The sequence below is a fragment of the Hippopotamus amphibius genome, chromosome 2 (genome assembly GCF_030028045.1).
Source record: "Hippopotamus amphibius kiboko isolate mHipAmp2 chromosome 2, mHipAmp2.hap2, whole genome shotgun sequence".
Taxonomy (NCBI): domain Eukaryota; kingdom Metazoa; phylum Chordata; class Mammalia; order Artiodactyla; family Hippopotamidae; genus Hippopotamus; species Hippopotamus amphibius.
The window spans coordinates 172,304,463-172,322,424 of record NC_080187.1 but is presented as its reverse complement, the minus strand read 5'-3'; the positions used below and the strand labels follow the sequence as shown (position 1 = coordinate 172,322,424).

The following is a 17,962-nucleotide window of genomic DNA, read 5'->3' as shown; positions in this document are numbered from 1 at the left end:
ATACTGTGGAAGGGGGGAGAATCCCATAACTAACTGCTGAGGAGGGACCTGCTTTGGGAAGTAGGGGAAGGCCCAGGGAGTGGGGCAGGGGGCTGCTCATTCACTCTGGGGATTCGCCGTGGACACGTCTCAACTGCACAAGCTGCTCCCCCTGTTTCCCTGTCCCCCTTTACCCCCTTGGGGGCTGCTCAAGGGTAGGTGGGCATGGGTGGTAGGAGGGGTTTTTTTACCCAGGGCTCTGGAAGGACACCAAACTGTTCTGCTTGTTACCTTCCCTCCATCTTCTCCCTAACTTTCACAGTCCCCTCCTGCCTGCTCCTGTCCTGCCAGGTCTACTACCCACGCCACCCCTCTTTTCTGGCTCCCTGCCCCTCCAGATTGCCTGGTGATCTATTTTGTTTCCTTTTGTGTTTCTTTTTCTGTTTTGAGTGTCTTTCTTTGCAGGTTTCTGTAGCTGGAAGATCTCCGTTCCGCTCCCAGCGGCTCCAGTGTAAATTCCCCTTCCCCCTGGGGAAATGCACTACCTTGTTTTGGGGGGTTTTGGGGTGTTTTTGTTTTTCAGTTTTTTGTTTTGTTTTGTTTTTCTTTGCCTTTTTTTCCCTTTTATTTGGAGGGAATGGGAGGAAGTGGGAACAGGGAGGTGGGAGGTGGATTTTGTTTATTTTTTTAGCTCATTTCCAGGGGGTGGGAGTTTTTTTTTTAATATGTGTCATGAATAAAGTTGTTTTTGAAAATAAAAAATGTTTGGCCTTTTGGGTGTATGGATTATTTATCTGTCTTGTTCTCTTAAATCCCAGATGGCTGTTAATTCTCCTTTCTGGAAGTGCTGGTGTTGTAGAGGGGAAGTTCCCACTTAAGGAGTAGGAGTTGAAATTACAGCCAGCAGGAACATGATGTATTTAGTTGAGGCTGACGGGTTTGCTGGAAAGTGTGTAGCCCTGATTGGCATTTGAGAGGTAAATTAAATGAGCCTGGGGATATAAAAGAGTGGCCAGGTTATAGTGCTCTAATAGCATTTTAGAATGTGCTGATAAAATTTGTGTGCAAATGAATTATCCATACCAGCAGCACTGGATTCTTACACTGGGGTCTGGGTAGCGGTTCTTCTCTATCCCAAGGTAGGCTCAAAAAATGAAAGAAGAAAAAAATTAACGTTTAGTTAAAGATAATTGGAAAGCATATATTGTCTTCTCTAGCAGTTCAGTGGCCACTTAAGATGTTCAGCTAACTCATTTTGGATCATTCCATTTATTAGGACAACTGGCTTTTATTGAGTCTTCTTAAGTTTAGTAGTAGAGTTACTTGATCATATTTATAACCTAATTTCTCCATTTTATATTCTAATGTTAGGTTGGTCTTAAAATCCTGTGGTACTATATCACATCCCACCATCTGTTTGTGGACTATCCATTACTTAAAAGGGTTTCTAAATATTTAAACGCCTATATGATCTATTGTGCCATTCACTTCTGTTCCTAGGATGTTTTTTGTTCATGGTTGCCTCTTGACCTAGATGCTCTCTTTGGTAATCTTAGGTTAAAGAAATGGTTTTCCATATCCATGGAGCCTTAGCCCACCTCTGAAGTGGCTTCGTATTCTGAAGTTTCAGGTCAGTATTGACCATCCCATAATTTAATAATTGGTCATTTACTGTATGACCTCTTTGTGTCATTTATTAGGCATTTGGGAGTCTTCTCTAACTAGGTTCAACTAGAACGGTATCTTGTAAGCTGAGTATGGAAACTCCTTCAGAGGCTGATTATCAAGAGGCTGGATGAAGTGTTCAATATTAACTTTATTAGAAAACTGCAACATCGTAAACGGCTTGGTGCTCCTAATACTGGGGAAAATCTTGTCTGTCCACCTGGGGGCAGTAAATGGCTATCTAAAAAATCCTTGCAGCCTGTTGGATCATGGAGGGCGAGTTGCTTTTTTGACCCTTCTTTGTTTTTAATTTTCTGTGTTTAGTCAGTTCTTGATACCCTGTCTGTCCTCTGTTCTACTTAACTACTCAATCAACTCCCCATCTTAATTGTAGTGGACTCCTGGCAGATAATCTCTGGCTTCAAACTCTTCATGTTTCCATAAAGGCCCGTATGCTGCGAAGTGTGGAACTAAGGCTTTTCCCAGTTAGATCCCGATTGATTTTTTCTGCCACATTTTGCCCTACATCTGATGCGCTGTACATTCCAGTTGAGTTTTACTTTATTTTCATGTATTGCTCATGCTGTTCCTCCAGCCTGCTGTGTGCCCATCACATATATTCTGTCAGAACTGTAAGATAGAAGCCAAGGTGTATAAGCCAAGTACCACAGCCAGGAAACTTACCTCAATTTCCTAGGCAGAATGAATCACCTCTGCACTCAGGGCAAATTGCTCCTATCTCTATTTGGCACTTCATGGTTTCATAATTAGAGTAATTACATCCCTGTTTCCCCACTAGACTGCAAAATCCTTGAGGGCATGGATTGCGCCTTTGTATGGCCTCAGAGCACCTGCCACTGAGGTGTTCAGAAGGTGTTATTCCCTTCCTCCTGGGCTTGCTGATTCCTATCCTTAACAGGCATTAGATTTCCTGTTTTATCTAATCTCCATTTTTCCTGTATCATCCTCAATGATTTTAGAAGAAGTAGCTTGGAGAACAAGTTGCTTTCTTTGAAAGGATTGGTTACTTTTCTATCAATCATTCCTAATAAGCTCTCTCTTAACTAAGGGACAGGAATGAGTCCAGTCTCATTCGGATTCTGTGGGAAGGAAGTGTCCTTGAGGAGGAGAGATTGGGGAAGCCTGTCTACAAGATTTCTCTGGAGTGAGTCTGAGTCAGATCCTTAGAGGGACTGTGGGTGATACAGAATGAATGAGGACAGCCCAGTGCGCTCTCAGAATTTGCCCAACCTGACGCCTGCAATAGAAAAGCAGTAGTTGGGTTTTTTCAGTAATGTAATAGCTTTCCTCGCTTTTATATGGTTAGATGAGTAGCCTTTCTCAAATCATCTAATTTTAAAATGTCATAAAGGAGAAGTGCCTCTTTCTTCTTTATGCCTATGGTAATCATTCACTCAACAGACATTTACTGAGTACTTACCAAGTGCTGGTCACTGTTCTAGGTGCTAAAAATTTGTTACAGAATTTGTTACAGAAAAAGGAGTCACTGAGTAAAGGAACTTTAATTTTATTTGCTGAAGAAAGCTTGCAATGTTTCTGACTTGCATCCCACCAAAAAGGTCTGTGGATTTTTTTTTTTGATCTATAATTCACATAACATAAAATTTGCCTTTTAAGTATACTTAAAATTCAGTGGTACTTAGTAGATGTATTTATAGTAACCATATTATTTATACGTATATACGTATATAGTAACCATCACCACTACCTTATTTTAGAGCATTTTCATCATGGCAAACAGAAATCCTGTACCCGTTAAAAAGCATTCCCAATTTTCCTCTCCCAGTCCCTAGCAACTGCTAATTATACTTTCTGTATCTATGGATATCCTTTGCAGGATATTTCATGTAAATGGGATCATACAATACGTGGCCTTTTCTATCTTGCTTCTTTCATTTAGCATACTGTTTTCAAGATTCATCCATGATGTAGCAATTATCAATACTTCATTTCTTTTTACTGCTGAATAATATTTCATTATACAGTTGACCCTTGAACAACATGGGGTTGAGCTGCATGAGCCCACTTAAACATGGTTTTTTTTTTTTCAGTAAATATGTGCTATAGTGCTACATGGTCCATCAGTAGTTCAACCCATGGATGTAGAACTGCGACATGGAGGGTGGACTGTAAAATTTTTCGGGTTTTGAACTGCATGGAGGGTCAACACTCCTAACCCCCAAGTTCAAGGATCAACTGTATAGATATACCACATTTTGTTTATCCATTCATCAGCTGGTGAATATTTGGGATATCTAGCATTGGGTCTTCACTGCTGCATGTGGGCTTTCTCTAGTTGCAGCAAGCAGGGGCTACTCCTCGTGGTGGTGCATGGGCTTCTCATTGCAGTGGCTTCTCCTGTTGCAAAGCACGGGCTCTAGGTGTGCAGGCTTCAGTAGTTGTAGCTCGCAGGCTCTAGAGTGCAGGCTCAGTGGTTGTGGCACACAGGCTTAGTTGCTCTGCTGCATGTGGGATCTTCTCAGCCCAGGGATCAAACCCGTGTCACCTGCATTGGCAGGCAGATTCTTAACCACTGAGCCACCAGGGAAGTCCCCGTTCACTTTAAATATATGCAGTTTATTGTGTATCAATTATATCTCAATAAAAGTCCTTAAAAAATAAAATGGATGGGGGAAAAAAAAGTCAATTGACTGTAAGTGTACAGGTTTATTTCTGGACTTTCAGTTCTGTTCCATTGATCTATATGTCCGTCCTTATGCCAGTAGCACACTGTTTTCATTACTGTAGTTTTGTAATAAGTTTTGAAGGTAGAAAGTATGAGTCTTCCAATTTTGCTTTTTTTCAAGATTGTTTAGCTATTCTGGGTCTTTTACATTTCCATATGAATGTTAGAATCAGCTTGTCAATTTCTGCATAAAGATAGCAAAAATTTCAACAGGGATTACTTTGAATCTGTAGATCAGTTTGTAGAGGATGGCATCTTAACAATATTAAGTCTTCCAATCCATGAACACAGTATGTCTTTCCATTTACTTAGGTCTTTAATGTCTTTAAACAATGTTGTGTAGTTTTCAGTGTACAAGTCGTGTACTTCTTTTATTAAATTTATTCCTAAGTATTGGGGGTTTTGCTATTTTAAATGGAATTCTTAATTTTATTTTCAGATTGTTCATTGCAGTTGTATAAAAATACAGTTGATTTTGGGAATTCCCTGGTGGTCCAGTGGTTAGGACGTGGTGTTTCACTGCTGGGGGCCTGGGTTCAATCCTTGGTTGGGGAACTAAGATCCCGCAAGCTGCGCTGTGTGGTCATAAAAGAAAACAAAACAAAAAAACAGTTGATTTTGCATATTGATCTTGTATCCTCCAAGTTCAATCACAAGTTAAGTAACCTCACTGAACTTGTTTATTTAGTTCTTATATTGTTTTGGTGGATTCCTTAGGATTCTCTATATACAAGATCACATCACCTGCAAGTATTGTTTTACATTGTCTTTTCCATTCTTGGTTCCATTCTTTTTACAGGCATATCTCATTTCGTTGGGTTTTGCTTTATTGTACTTCATAGATATTATATTTTTTACAAATTGAAGGTTTGTGGCAACCCTGCTTTGAATAAGACTTTTGGCGCCAGTTTCCAACAGCATTTGCTTACTTCATGTCTCTGTGTCACATTTTGGTAATTCTCACAATATTTCAAACCCTAAACCAACAAAAAGATTATGACTCACTGAAGACTCAGATGATGGTTAGCATTTTGTAGCAATAAAATACTTTTTGATTTAAGTATGTACATTGTCTTCTATAGATATAATGCTATTGCACACTTAATAGACTACAGTACAGTATAAACATAACTTTTGTATGCACTGGGAAACCAAAAAATGTGTGCAACTTGCTCTGTTGCAGTGGTCGGGAACCGAGCCCGCAGTATCTCTGAGGTATGCCTGTATTTCATTTTCTTGCATTATTTCCCTGGCTAGAACCTCCAGTACAATATTGAATAGAAGTGGTGAGTGCGGACATCCTTGTCTTTTTCCTGATCTTGGGTGGAAAAGCTTTCAGACTTTCACTGATAGATACAATGTTAGCTTGGGTTTTCATAGCTTCCTTTTATTCCGCGGATGTTTAACACTTGCTGTTCTCCATGTACATCATGTTCTGTCATGTCTCTAGGCTTTACACTCTTTCTTCTTCCTTTCTGTCCCTGGCAAACTCAAGACCTTCCCTGTAAGGTCCAATCCAAATATCTGAGGAGCTTTCCTTGACTGCCTCCAATAGAGCATATCCTGTCCTCCTTAGAGCTGCTGTGCATTTTTGTGCATTTCTGTACATTTCTGTGCATTTTTCTGTATAGGATTGTAATTATTTATCTCACAGTGTTCTGCGCTCTTGCAGGTGAGGACCATGCCCCCCAGATCTGAGGCAGCACCAGACAGTATAGTGGATAATCTGTAAAAATCGGTTGTATGGTAGCTGGGCTAGGTTGACTGAGTGAGGAATGGGAGTGGCTTTCATGTCACTTCATGTAACTTCTTTCTTTCTTTATTTTTATTTATTTGTTTATTTGTTTATTTATTTATTTATTTATGCTGCATTGGGTCTTCATTGTTGCACATGGGCTTTCTGTAGTTGTGGTGAGCAGGGGCTACTCTTCGTTGTGGTGTGTGGGCTCTTCATTGCCGTGGCTTCTCTTGTTGTGGAGCACAGGCTCTAGGCGCGTGGGCTCAATAGTTGTGGCTCATGGGCTCTAAAGCGCAGGCTCAATAGTTGTGGCGCTCGGGCTTAGTTGCTCTGTGGCATGTGGGATCTTCCTGGATATCCCGATCTTCCTGGATCAAATTGGTGTCCCCTGCATTGGCAGGCGGATTCTTAACCACTGCGCCACCTAAGAAGTCCCTCATGTAACTTTTTAAGGTTAGAAATGTATCCTGTATAGCCTTTAAATTTTCTCCTCAACAATCCATTATGGCTTTTAGTTGTCAATCCAACTAAACCATTTCTAAAAACTGTTCATGTTTCGTCAATACAACCTCTCCAAGAAAAGTAGTCATTTCCTTGTTTGCCCGAAAATGATCTCCAAGTTCCTGGGGTACTTTCTAAACTTAATGTTACAGGACAAGTAATACTTTCTTTCATGGTGTTTAGAATTATTTTCTGTCTGGTATGCAGTAAGGAGATTGCAGGCTCTCAGTTCTCAAGATCTGGCTACTCTAATTACCAGTCACCTCAAAAATTACCTCTCCAAACAAACTTAAGTCTCCCCATCTGTAAAAGCCTAAAAAATAATAACAATTTTTCATGGGGTTATTGATGAGGATCCAATGAGATCCTGTGGTTAGTGAATTTTAGAGCAACTGACAAGATGCCAGTTGTAGCTACACATATTGGTCCTTTCCACCTAGTCTATGAATTGCTTGGGGATGAGGGACTGTATCTTCCCCTGTGCTTCCTTGATGCTTCTCGAATGCTATCATTTTCTTTGCCTTTACCTCTCTGGTTGCAGTCAGAGGGACTTGCTCTCTTTCACTACCCTCCTGCAGGAGCTGCTCTAGCTTTCTGAGTGTTATTTTCCTTCCCCAGACCTTTTTCCAACAGTGTGCAAAGAATGGATTCTTTGAAAGGCCTCTTTGACACCATTCCTCACAGTGTGCTTTGGACAGTGTCACTAGTATATAAGTAACTCCTTGGCTTTACCTGGGCTCTTCCCAAAAGTACTTCCCTACCATCCTGTTGGTTCTCACAGAATCTCTGGAGATAACAATGAGTATGATCTCTTGTGTTATCATTGGCAACCCAAAAATCAACAATGGAGTTAGTTCCGACCAGACAGACATTGTTGTGCAGAATGTGTGATGCAGAATGTCTAACTGTGAGGGAGCTGTGGTGGAGCAGAAAGAGCAGCCAGAAGGCCTGGGTTTAAGTCCTGGTTCTGCCTCTTCACGGCAGTCACTTCCATTTCTCTCATTTCCATTTCCTCAGTAGTTAGATAGGATAAAACTACTAATACCTATTTCAGGGGGCTGTGAAGATTAAATGAGAAAGGTTGTTTTGAGTTCTCCAGTGATTATATTGAGAGCCCAGAAGCATGGCTTAGTTCCTAGAGCTTTGGGCCTGGGACATGGACTGGCGGGGGGGAAGGAGATAGGAACACTGGCGCTGCAGGAATCTGTGAGTGATGGGCCTCCCTTCTCTGGACGAGGCAGGCCTCAAGACTTGCTTTTCCTAAGAATTCCTCTCTCCAGGACCACCTCACCCTTTCCTACCTCCAGGCCTTTGCTCTCCCTATGCCCTTTGAATTGAGAGCAATGTACCTGTCTCCTGGGTCCTTGCCTGGGGTCTTCCTGCCTCTCTGAGTCTCACCTCCTTCAGGAGGCGGCCTTTTGATGCTCCAAACCACTGGTCTCTCTTCCTCCTCATTAATATTCCCAGTGTTAGATGGATTTTAAGCTCCTTGAAGGATGGCCCACGCCCTAAATATCCAGGATGGTACTGGTCTGTAAATCAGGCACAGGAAACATTTGCCGAAAGAATGAACACATACTAACAACTTTGGAACACCTATCACAGGTTGGGCTTTGGTGTTTCAAAGTTGAATAAGACAAAGTCCCTGTGCTCAAGGAGCTCACCATCTAGTGGGATAATTTAAGAGGCACTTACAATATATTATCTTGTTTAATCCTCATAGCAACCCTTGAAGGAAGCTGGAGGTTAAGAGATTTGCCCAAAGCCAGGCCAGGGCTGGTCAAAGGCAGGGCCTGGCACTGAGGTGGAAGGTCTAGTCTCCTACATCCCCTTCCCAGGGGCCCTAGAGACTCACTCCTCGCTTCCAAGGGTAGCATGCAAAGACTGGAAGGAGTTGGGAAAGTGGCCATGGTGTGCATCACTAGAGAGCTCCAGGATCCAGTTATATCCCAGCTGTCACTCATTAACTTTGTAACCTTGGGCAAGTTACTGAGTCTCTGAGTGTCAGTTTTGTCATCTGTAAAAGAAGAAGAATAGTGTCGTGGGCATCCACTGTTTTTACCTGCACAACATCCAGCCCTACTTCCGCCAGCAGCAGTCAGGTACTGCTTTCCCCTCCCCCGTTGTCAGTAATCGGGGTGGGGTGGTATGACGCACGTTAGCCAGTCACTTGCTCTCTTGCCTTTTCTGGTTCCTGGCCCTTTATGACTAGTTCTGCTTTTCCTTCTACTCTGTGAGCTCCCCACCACAACCTGCCCCACCAAATCCCTTTAATAAATTGCCTTTGTGTTTAAGTTCATTAGTTACTCAGTTATTATTGCTTGCAACAACAAAAAGCTTTAATTGATCCAAACACCTACCTTGCAATGTTGTAAGGATTACATGATTCAATGAAGTTTGTAAAGTGCCTAGCCCAGTCCTAGCAGCACAGCAAGCAATCAGTAAGGGGTGGTCGTTGTCTAGAAGTTAACATGGGGGTGGGAGAGGGTGAGAAGAGGGCACAGGGAAGGGGAAGGAGATTGTTGTTGGTTTGGATTCCACTGAGAGAAACCTTCCCCCAAGAGACAGTCAGAAGGACGACAGAAGGGAGGGAAGTCCAGGCTATGGTATGCTCATTTATTCAAAATGTCTTTATTGAAACAGAATGATAGAGCAAGAAAGAATGAGGTCTGGGAGGATGTCTTTGGGCACAGAATGGAGCCCAGACCGGGTGGTTACAGTGTGGAGCTCTCTCCCTGTCCCCTGACTCTTGCCAAGGAAGTGAACACAAAGCAGCAGGGAGGAGATGGGGGTGAGGGCAGCCCTCTGAGCTCTCCTCGATGACTGGCGTGAGGTGCCTCTGAGCCTTCGGGGCAGCCCTGACTTCCTCAGTCCTCCCGCTCTCCTTGTCAGGGCCTCGTGCCACCTTTCTGTATGGGCCAGCCTCCTGCCAGGGTGCTCGGAGGTCACTCAGAGGGCAGGGTTGGGGGTGGCAAGCAGAGGGACATGGTCACAGCGGTTAGGGGGTGGCTGCCGCAGCAGGGAAGGCCGGCGGCACAGCTCCCCGTCCCGGAGCACCTCGGGCAGGAGCTTGCGCTTGGTTTCCGGCAGAAGCATGATGCTGAGGATGCAGAGAAGAGCACAGGCCGCCAGCACCACGTGCTGCAGGAAGGCTCCATGGCCCATGTGGAGGCGCTGGGCCGGGCCACTCAGCCCGCCAAGTGCCCCCAGTGCCATGATCAGGCCCAGGCCTCGGCCCCTGGTGGAGACGGATAAGGCACTGAGCCTGTAGCTGTGGGCCTCACCCCAACCCTTCTCCAGCAGCCTCCCCTCCTTCATCCCTCAGGTCCTGTCTTCAGCCGGAGACTGGGAGGTACCCCTGGCAGCACCCCTGCTCTCACCGGACAGTGGTAGGGATGACTTCAGCAGCAAGGAGGGTGCTGAGGATGCCAGCAGCTTGGGAGGAAAAAAGGCCAAGGACGGAGAAGGTGGTGATGGCGGCTTCATTCAGATCTGGAGGACCAAGAGAGGGAGCACGTGAATGGCGGTGGGGAGATCATGCTCGGCCTAGTCCCCACCGTCATCCCCTCTGATCCCTAGCTGGGTGGGTCTGGGCATTCACTCATTGGTTGGGAGAACAGACAGGATTGTGCGGCCAGGGGGAGGACTGTGGAAGATCTGGGCAGGATCTGGTCTGGTCTTGGGAAGCCTGTGCCAGAAGCAGTGGCTGAGCCTGTCTGAGGCACCTCTGCTGGGCTTCGTTTGCTGAGCCCACGCTGTGGGGAAGGGAGCATGCTCACAATCCCACAGGCCCAGCAGGACCAGGGACGCAATGCCAGTGAGGGTCATCAAGAGAAGCAGGATGCCCCGGCGGCCAAATCGGTCCACGGTGACCCCCAGGAAGACGCAGGCCAGGGCTGCTGTGCCGCTGGCCAGCAGGGAGCACAGGTAGAAGTCCGATGGGCTCCCTCCTCCTCCCACAGGCTGGTAGCAGTGGCGAATGGCGTGGGCAATAAAGCTGTGAGACAGGGTGGGGAGGCAAAGAACGGTGTCTGAATCTCCACCTGCAGCCTTTCACAGCCCTGGCTGCCCTCTGCAGGGGTCCTCAGGCTTTCCCCACCCAGCCAGCCCCCATCCCAGCTACTGGCCTGGCCCTTGGCTCAGACACCCAGGCTCACTTGGTGAAGCCCAGGATAAGCAGATTTTTCCAGATGTTGCGGTAGTTGAGGAGGGAAGCGAAGGAAAATGTGGATGTTGCAGGGAGAGGGCAGGTGTTCTCCAGGTCTTGGGAGAGAGAGAGGAGCTGTCTGTTAGAAGGAACAGGTGAGAACCCAGGGTCCTCCCACGTGGGTGGTGGGGACCCTGGCAGAAGGTTGTACAGCTGCAACAGAGGGCACCGTCATGTGTGCACGTTGAGGTATCACCTGTGGGGACCCGCGTCTCTTACCCTGCAGGGCCTCCTGGGCCTCCTCTCCCAGCATCTGCCCATGCGGCCGGTTCCGCTCAGCCAGGATCCTCAGCACGGACTGGGCCTCCTCAATCTGTCGCTTTACTATCAGCCACCGCGCGGACTCCAGAAACAGGCCAGGCCAGCTGGGGGGTGGGGGGTAGAAGGTGCGCTGTGAGGCCTCCCGTCTCTTGACCGAGGGATGGAAGACTCCCACCTCTGAGGGTCTGGGGCTGGAGCAGGCCTGGACGAGGGGCAGTGGAGAAGAGGAGGGGTCTCCAGGCTAGAGCTAGGCTAGAGGTAGAGATGGGAGTGGGCAGACAACAGGTGGAGGGGAATACTGACCCATAAAACAGGAAGAGGATGCAGGGAGCGGTGATCATTCGTTGCAGAAATCGCCAGTCCTTAGAGACAAGGGCCAGGCCCAGGAACAGGAAGTGCCCCCCTACCCCCACCAACTCCCCTGCCAGGGCCACCCGAAGCCTCTGGGTTGGGTCGCACAGCTCCAGGCCTGGAGATACAGCAGGGACAGGGAGGAGAGGCCAGGGAGGAAGGAGGCGTGGGGGAGAAGAGGGGAGAGGGAGGGAGGAGGACAGAGAGCAAGGTCAGATCTTGAGTGGGGGCTGCAGCCATTGCCTCCCGCAGACTAACCTCAAAGGCAAAGAGTGGAGAGACTGTTCAGTCCTCTCTCCTCTCCTGCTCAAACCTGGGAAGGCTCGAGGGTCAGAGTCCCTGGTGGGTGTTCAGCATTCCTAGTTTATGGGCCCTTTCACATCAGACCTCTTATTTGACCTTCACATTAACGCTTGTTCAAGGTCATACAGTTACCGAGGATTTCATTTTTAAAATAAGGCTCGTTCCCTGACAGCAGTAAGTCCAGAGCAGGGAAAGCCTTAAAGATCACCAGAGGAGAGGGGTGTGGAGAGAAGCAAGACCCCTGGATCCTTCAAAGGCCTGGGCAGAAAGAGCTGAGATTCCGGACAGCTGAAATTTGGGGCTGAAGAAGGGACTCGGGATCCTAGGGAGCAGTGGGAATGGCCTGGGGATACAGATAGGCGGGCATGAGCCCCTAGGGAAGGAGCTCTGGGAGGGTGCCACTCACGCATCAGGTAGACACCAAGGTCAACGCCAGCAAGCAGAAAGCCCAGGAGGAATCGGAGGGCCATGACACCTGTGGAGGAGCCTGCAGCAGCCCCTCCCACTCCACAGGGGCCCACCAGTCCCAAGGTTAGCAGCACAATCCCACGGCGGCCAAACCTGGAAAGCAGGGAGAGCCTCTGGTCACCCAGACTCCCTGAGGGAGGAGTTGCTAGGTGGGGCCCAGCTGACCCCTTCAAAGCTGGAGGTATGCAGATGAGGCCCTGGGAGCAAGAGTTGAAGTGAGGTTAGAGAAGATGGGAGAGGATGGCGACCATGGTTGGCCACTGGGCACTGGGGCATGGCTATGGTTCCGGGGCAGGGGGGGGGGGGGACCGTTGATTCTTGGGATGGGGCTATTGGTCAGAGATGAAAGCATTTCTTCATGGAAGTGAGCCCAGCCATCAGAGAGGATGGGATATTGCTTAGGGAACTTGGAACAATTGGTCCTTGGGGATAGAAATATTGGTCAGTGGGGATGGAGCTTGTCTTGCTCAGACTGGTCAGAGGAGATGGGGTCATTGACATATGGGATTGGAGCTATTGATCTATGAAGGTAATCCATTGGCCACTTGTCCATGGGGATAATATTGGTCAGTGAAAATGGAGCTCTTGATCTTAGGGGACTGAGTAATTGATTTTTGGGGATGAAGCCATTTTTCCATGGGGTTGGGGCATGGGTCCATAGGGGTGGTCAGTGGGGTTGGGGCCACTGACCAGAAGATGGAGCCATTGATCCATGGGACTGTAGCTCTTAATGGAATAAGACTGTTGGTCAATGGGGATGATCACTAATCTTTGAAGACTGGACAGTTGATTTTGGGGGATGCAGCTGTTGATTCATGTGGTAGGGATTTCAGTCCATGTGGATGGGACCGTTGGCCAGTAGGGATGAATCTATTAATCCATAGGAATAATCAGTAAGGATGGGGTCACAGACCAGAGATGAGACTATTGGTCAGTGATAATGGTCACTGATTATAAGTCAGAGAGGACAGGGCTACTGATACTTGGAGGCTGGGCTATTGATTTTGGGGGATAAGACCACTGATCATGGGATGTAGATTGGGGTCACTGGTCATTGGGAAGAGAGCACCGATGCCTGAGAGTGAAGCTACTGACCCAGTAGGGTGGGACCATTTTTCCATGGGGCTCAGCTTATTGGTTAAGACAACTGAATTTAGGAGACTGAATGATTGGTCTTTGGGGATAGGCTATTATTCCACAGGAATGATGCTACTGGTCTGTGGGTATGAGGCCACTGATGCATGAGGATGGGCTATTGACCTATGGGTTTAGGATCATTTGCCCACAGGGGTGTGTGACTGTTGGGCAGTGAGGATAGGTATTGATTTTAGGGACTGGATTATTGAATGTTGGGTTGCCTTTGATCTATGAACTATAAATCCATTTGGAGGGACTGTAGACCAGTGGAGATGAGTCTAACAATCCACAGGGATGGTCAGTGGTGATGGTGTTGAGGATCAGAGGAGCTGGGAGTTTTGACCCCTGGGAAGAGTTGTTGGTTGGCTGGGATGGGTGGTTGATCTTTGAGATGAGGCCACTGATTCCTGGAAATGGGGCTTTTGAGCTGAGAGGATCTGAGGGCACTGAAGATCCATGGGGATGGGACTGTTAGTGTTGGCGGAGAAGTGCTATCGTGGTCACTGAACCATGGGGGTTGAACTCTTGACCCCCATGAGTGTAGTCATTTGTTTGTAGAGTTGACCTATCGGTCATTGTGAATGGGGCGGTTGATATTTAGAAAGTAACATAATGATCTTTAGGAAAGAGGCCATTGAGAGGGAGCTCACAGTCCAGGTGGATAGGGCTGTTAGCAAGGCATGAGTCTATTAATCCATGAAGAGCGTGAAGGAGGTGCTTGGTGGTGATAGGGCAATAGAGGAGGATTTAGGACTGTTGATCTATGGAGATGGGGTTTTGGTCAGTAGGGATGGGGCTATTGTCTTTGGAGATGAGGCCATTGATCCATGGATATAGGGGTTGGGCAATGAAGGAAAAGGTATTCCCCGTGTGGAAGAGGTATGGAAGGAGTATTTCTTGATGGGGAGTGAAGTTGAGATGGGGTGGGGCTGCATGTCATGAACAGAAGAAATCCAGAGAACACTGCAGAGTCCAGTGAATCCTCTTCAGCCTCTTGCCAGGGCTGGCCACCTGGGCTAGTCTCCCTGGCACCCCCTCCTCTCTCCTGGCCCAGCGCTCACCTGTCTGCCGGGTAGCCCAGGAACAGGTAGCCGGAGGCAAAGCCCAAGATGAAGAGGATCTGCTCCAGGATCACCTGCCAGCCTAGGTCACACACCAGATCCCACTGGGGACGTGAGAGGGACAGAGCCGGTGTGAGGCCCCTCCCTGGTCGCTCTCAGGCCGCCCCCAGACCCGCGCTCCACCGGGCTGCCTCACCTGGCCGATGGCGTTGGTGGTGAGCACGGGGAGGCCGTTATAGTCCCAGTCCTTGAGGCAGTGGTTGAAGTCCGGCGGGGCGAAGCCGCTGCATGAGGGGTCCGTACTGGTGGCGATGCGGCTGGCGGCGCTGGCTGCTAGGGCGGCGCTGGCGACGCTGACGCCGCTGGCGTTGGGGGGCTGCTCCCAGCCGGAGGCGTTGGGGGCGAAGGCCCCGTAGTGGCAATGCAGCGGGGGCGCCAGCGTGAAGATAGGGTCCGAGGCCATGCCCAGCGCCACGAAGAGCACGGGCAGGCAGCAGAGGCCGAGCTGCAGCTGCTGGCCGCCGCCCAGCGCCCCCACCTGGGCGAGCAGCGCCTCGAAGCTGAGGGGGCCGGGGGGCACGGCCAGCGACAGGCTGCTGCCCAGCCCGTCGCCGCCCGCGTCGCCCTCCCCCTCCCGCTCGCGTTCGCGCTCCCGCTCACCCTGCCGCTGCTCCGTGGGCACAGCATCTCCGAGGGGCCCGACCTGCCGGGGAGGGGGGATGGGGGGGCGCGGAGGTTAGGGGTGGGGGTGGCAGAAGGGTGAAGCGGAGAAAACCAAGGAGTGAGGGAAGAGGGCGGGCGTGAGCCGGAGGAAGGCGGCCGGCGGCGGGGGATGAGTGGGAGGAAAATGCCAGGCGCTTGGCGGCGGTGAGGGGAGATGATGGCGTAGCCCCCAGGGCGCGGGCACTTACTCCGTTGGGGCTGGGGGTGATCTCTACAGTGCTGTCGATTTTGCTGCCGCCCCCGCCATTGGGCTCAGGGGTCCCGGTGGCCACCCGGGGAGCCAGCTTGCCGACCGCAGGGGCCCTGCCGGCCCACGCCGAAAAGATGCGCTGTCCTCTGGCCCAGCGGCGCGCCCGGTGCCCGGAAACAGAAGCTGGAGAGACCCCGCTCTGCAGCTCTGCAGCCGCGGGCGCCTCCTTCGTCTCTGCGATCTCTGCGCCGCTTTCCCCTCCCCTTCCTCCAGACTCTCCTCCCCTTCCCACGTCAGCAGAACCTTCGGTCCAGACTCTTCGTCAGAGAGGAAGGGGGGCCAGGGCCCAGGGGAGGGAGAGGATGGGGCTCTGCCTCTGTTCGCTGGGTCTGCGGGCCATTGCGGTATAAAAGAAAAAAAGTTAAAGGAGAGTAGATCCCAGGCAGATGCCAGCGATTCCTCCTTTGCTTTGAGTTCTTCCACCTCATCCACTCATCTACCCAGCCACTCATCCATCCACTCACTCATTCATCAGTAAAATTTGTTGTGTCTGCTATGTTCTGGCCTTGTGCTGGGCTTTGGGGATAACAGGATGGACGAGACCGACCTTGGAGTAGCTTACTTAAGAGACAGGCAGGTATGCTGGAAATGACGCCACAGGGCATGCGTATGGTGCACTGGGCTGGGCACTGTACTTAGCCTTGGCTTTAGTCCTCTACAAGACCACTTCTCTGGTTTCACCAACCCCACCCTGGCTGAGTCTCCATCATTTCTCAACAGCATTTGGCACTGCTGGCCACCCCTTCCTCTAAACACTTTTTTCCCTTGGCTGCTAAGTCCCACTCTCTCCTGGTTTTCTTTCTCTTCCTCCTCTTTTCTCTATTGCAGGCTTATCCTCCTTCTCCTTGCCATCCTTCAGTGTCTGCGATCTTCAGAGGCTTGGTTCTATGTCCTCCTCTTATCTCACACTGTTCTCTCCACCTTGGGTCTCATCTATGCCCACAGCTTCAATCACCCCCAGTATAAACAATATGAACCAATACAAACCTGATCCCCAGATTTACATCTCCAGTTCCCACCTCTCTTCTGAACTCTAGACCCATTAAGCCACCTCTTATTTGACCTCTCACCTTGGATGACTCAGGGATCTCAAATTCAATATGTCCAAGACCAAACTCATTCCACTCCCCCCACCCCCGTCCGCCCCCGCCTCCACCAACTAGTCAGTTGCCTTCTAGTGCTTCTTTCCTCACTGAATGGCACTCTTATCATCCAGTTGTGGCCAGATGCTCAGGTGATAGCCCTTAAAGCCCCCTCTTCCTTACCCACATGTCGAATCCTTTACAAAATCCTGTCCTTTTTACTTCCTATATAGTTCTCATGTATTCTGCTTCTCTCCATTCCTACCATCGCTGTCAAGCTACCTGCTGTACAGACTGCTTTATCCTCAGTTCTTAGTCAGTGTTCTGCATCTGCTTTGTTTCCATCCCTTTTCCCCATCTGTGGTTCATAGTGCACACAGACTGATCTTTTCAAAATGCAGATCTGTTCATGTCCCTTTCCTACTTAACAGCCTTCAATGTCTTCTCACTGTCAAGGTAAATATAACATTCTAGACACCTCATACGTGGTCCTATGCTCTTTGCAGCTCCACCTCACGTCCCTCCCCAAACTCTTTGGGCTCCAGTCATACTAACATTCTTTCAGGTTTTCCAGTGCCACAGGGCCCTTGCATAAGCTGGTCTTTATACCTTCTCCTCCCCCTCAGTCAAGTTTTCCTCATCCTTTAGCTGTCAACTCAAGCATATTTACCTCAGAGAAACCTTCCCTAATTCAAATTGCTACTCAAAGTGTGATTTACAGGCCACCAGCAGCCACATCACCTGAGAGCTTGTTAGAAATGCAGAATTGCAGGCTTTTGAGTCATGATCTGCAGTGTAACCCGATCCCCAGGTGTATGTGCATCACAGACTCACTTCTCTAAGAGATTTGATATCTAATAGGTACTTTATTCTCTAATCCCAGGTAAGAGCTGAAAAGGCATGTCCTGTCAGCCTTAGCCAGAAAATCCATTCCCTCGTCTCCACTGAACCACGCTGCTAATTTGTTTCCTCTGTTCAGAAAATTTCCAAATATGGGAAACTCTTCTAATGCAATAAGCAGCCTCCCACCACTTTCCCTCCCCCAACTAATTTTAGCATCTCTTAGATTTACTTTGGTGCTGTCACAGCCAACATTCCTTGGGGATTTGTTTGTGTCCTTGTGTCTGTCCTGGAATTATAATCCCTTTAACTTTCTGTGGTGCTGCGCTGTTCACATGCATTATCTTGTCAGGGCCTCACAGCAACCCTATTAGATCATTATACTCATCCTCATATATATATTTTAATTAATCAATTTATTATTGGCTGTGTTGGGTCTTCATTGCTGCACATGGGCTTTCTTTAGTTGCGGAGAGCAGGGGCTACTCTTCATTGAGGTGCTCTGGCTTCCTATTGTGGTGTCTTCTCTTCTTGTGGAGCATGGGCTCTAGGCTCGCGGGCTTCAGTAGTTGTGGCACGTCGGCTCAATAGTTGTGGTGCACAGGCTTAGTAGCTCCACCGTACGTGGGATCTTCCCGGCCCAGCGATTGAACCCGTGTCCCCTGCATTGGCAGGCAGATTCTCAACCA

General features: G+C 48.8%; 1 protein-coding gene across 1 annotated transcript; it reads right to left on the bottom strand.

The window, feature by feature from the left end:
- Positions 1–9,205: 9,205 nt before the first annotated feature.
- On the bottom strand, positions 9,206–15,613 carry SLC22A17 (solute carrier family 22 member 17; the record flags this gene model as incomplete). The annotated part of the gene is made up of 10 exons (XM_057724734.1): positions 9,206–9,828; positions 9,971–10,082; positions 10,370–10,587; positions 10,748–10,853; positions 11,017–11,162; positions 11,362–11,527; positions 12,119–12,273; positions 14,379–14,482; positions 14,575–15,081; positions 15,290–15,613. Coding segments are annotated over 10 exons (2,127 nt in total), but the record flags the coding sequence as incomplete, so codon positions are not given.
- Between the last annotated feature and the right edge of the window lie 2,349 nt (positions 15,614–17,962).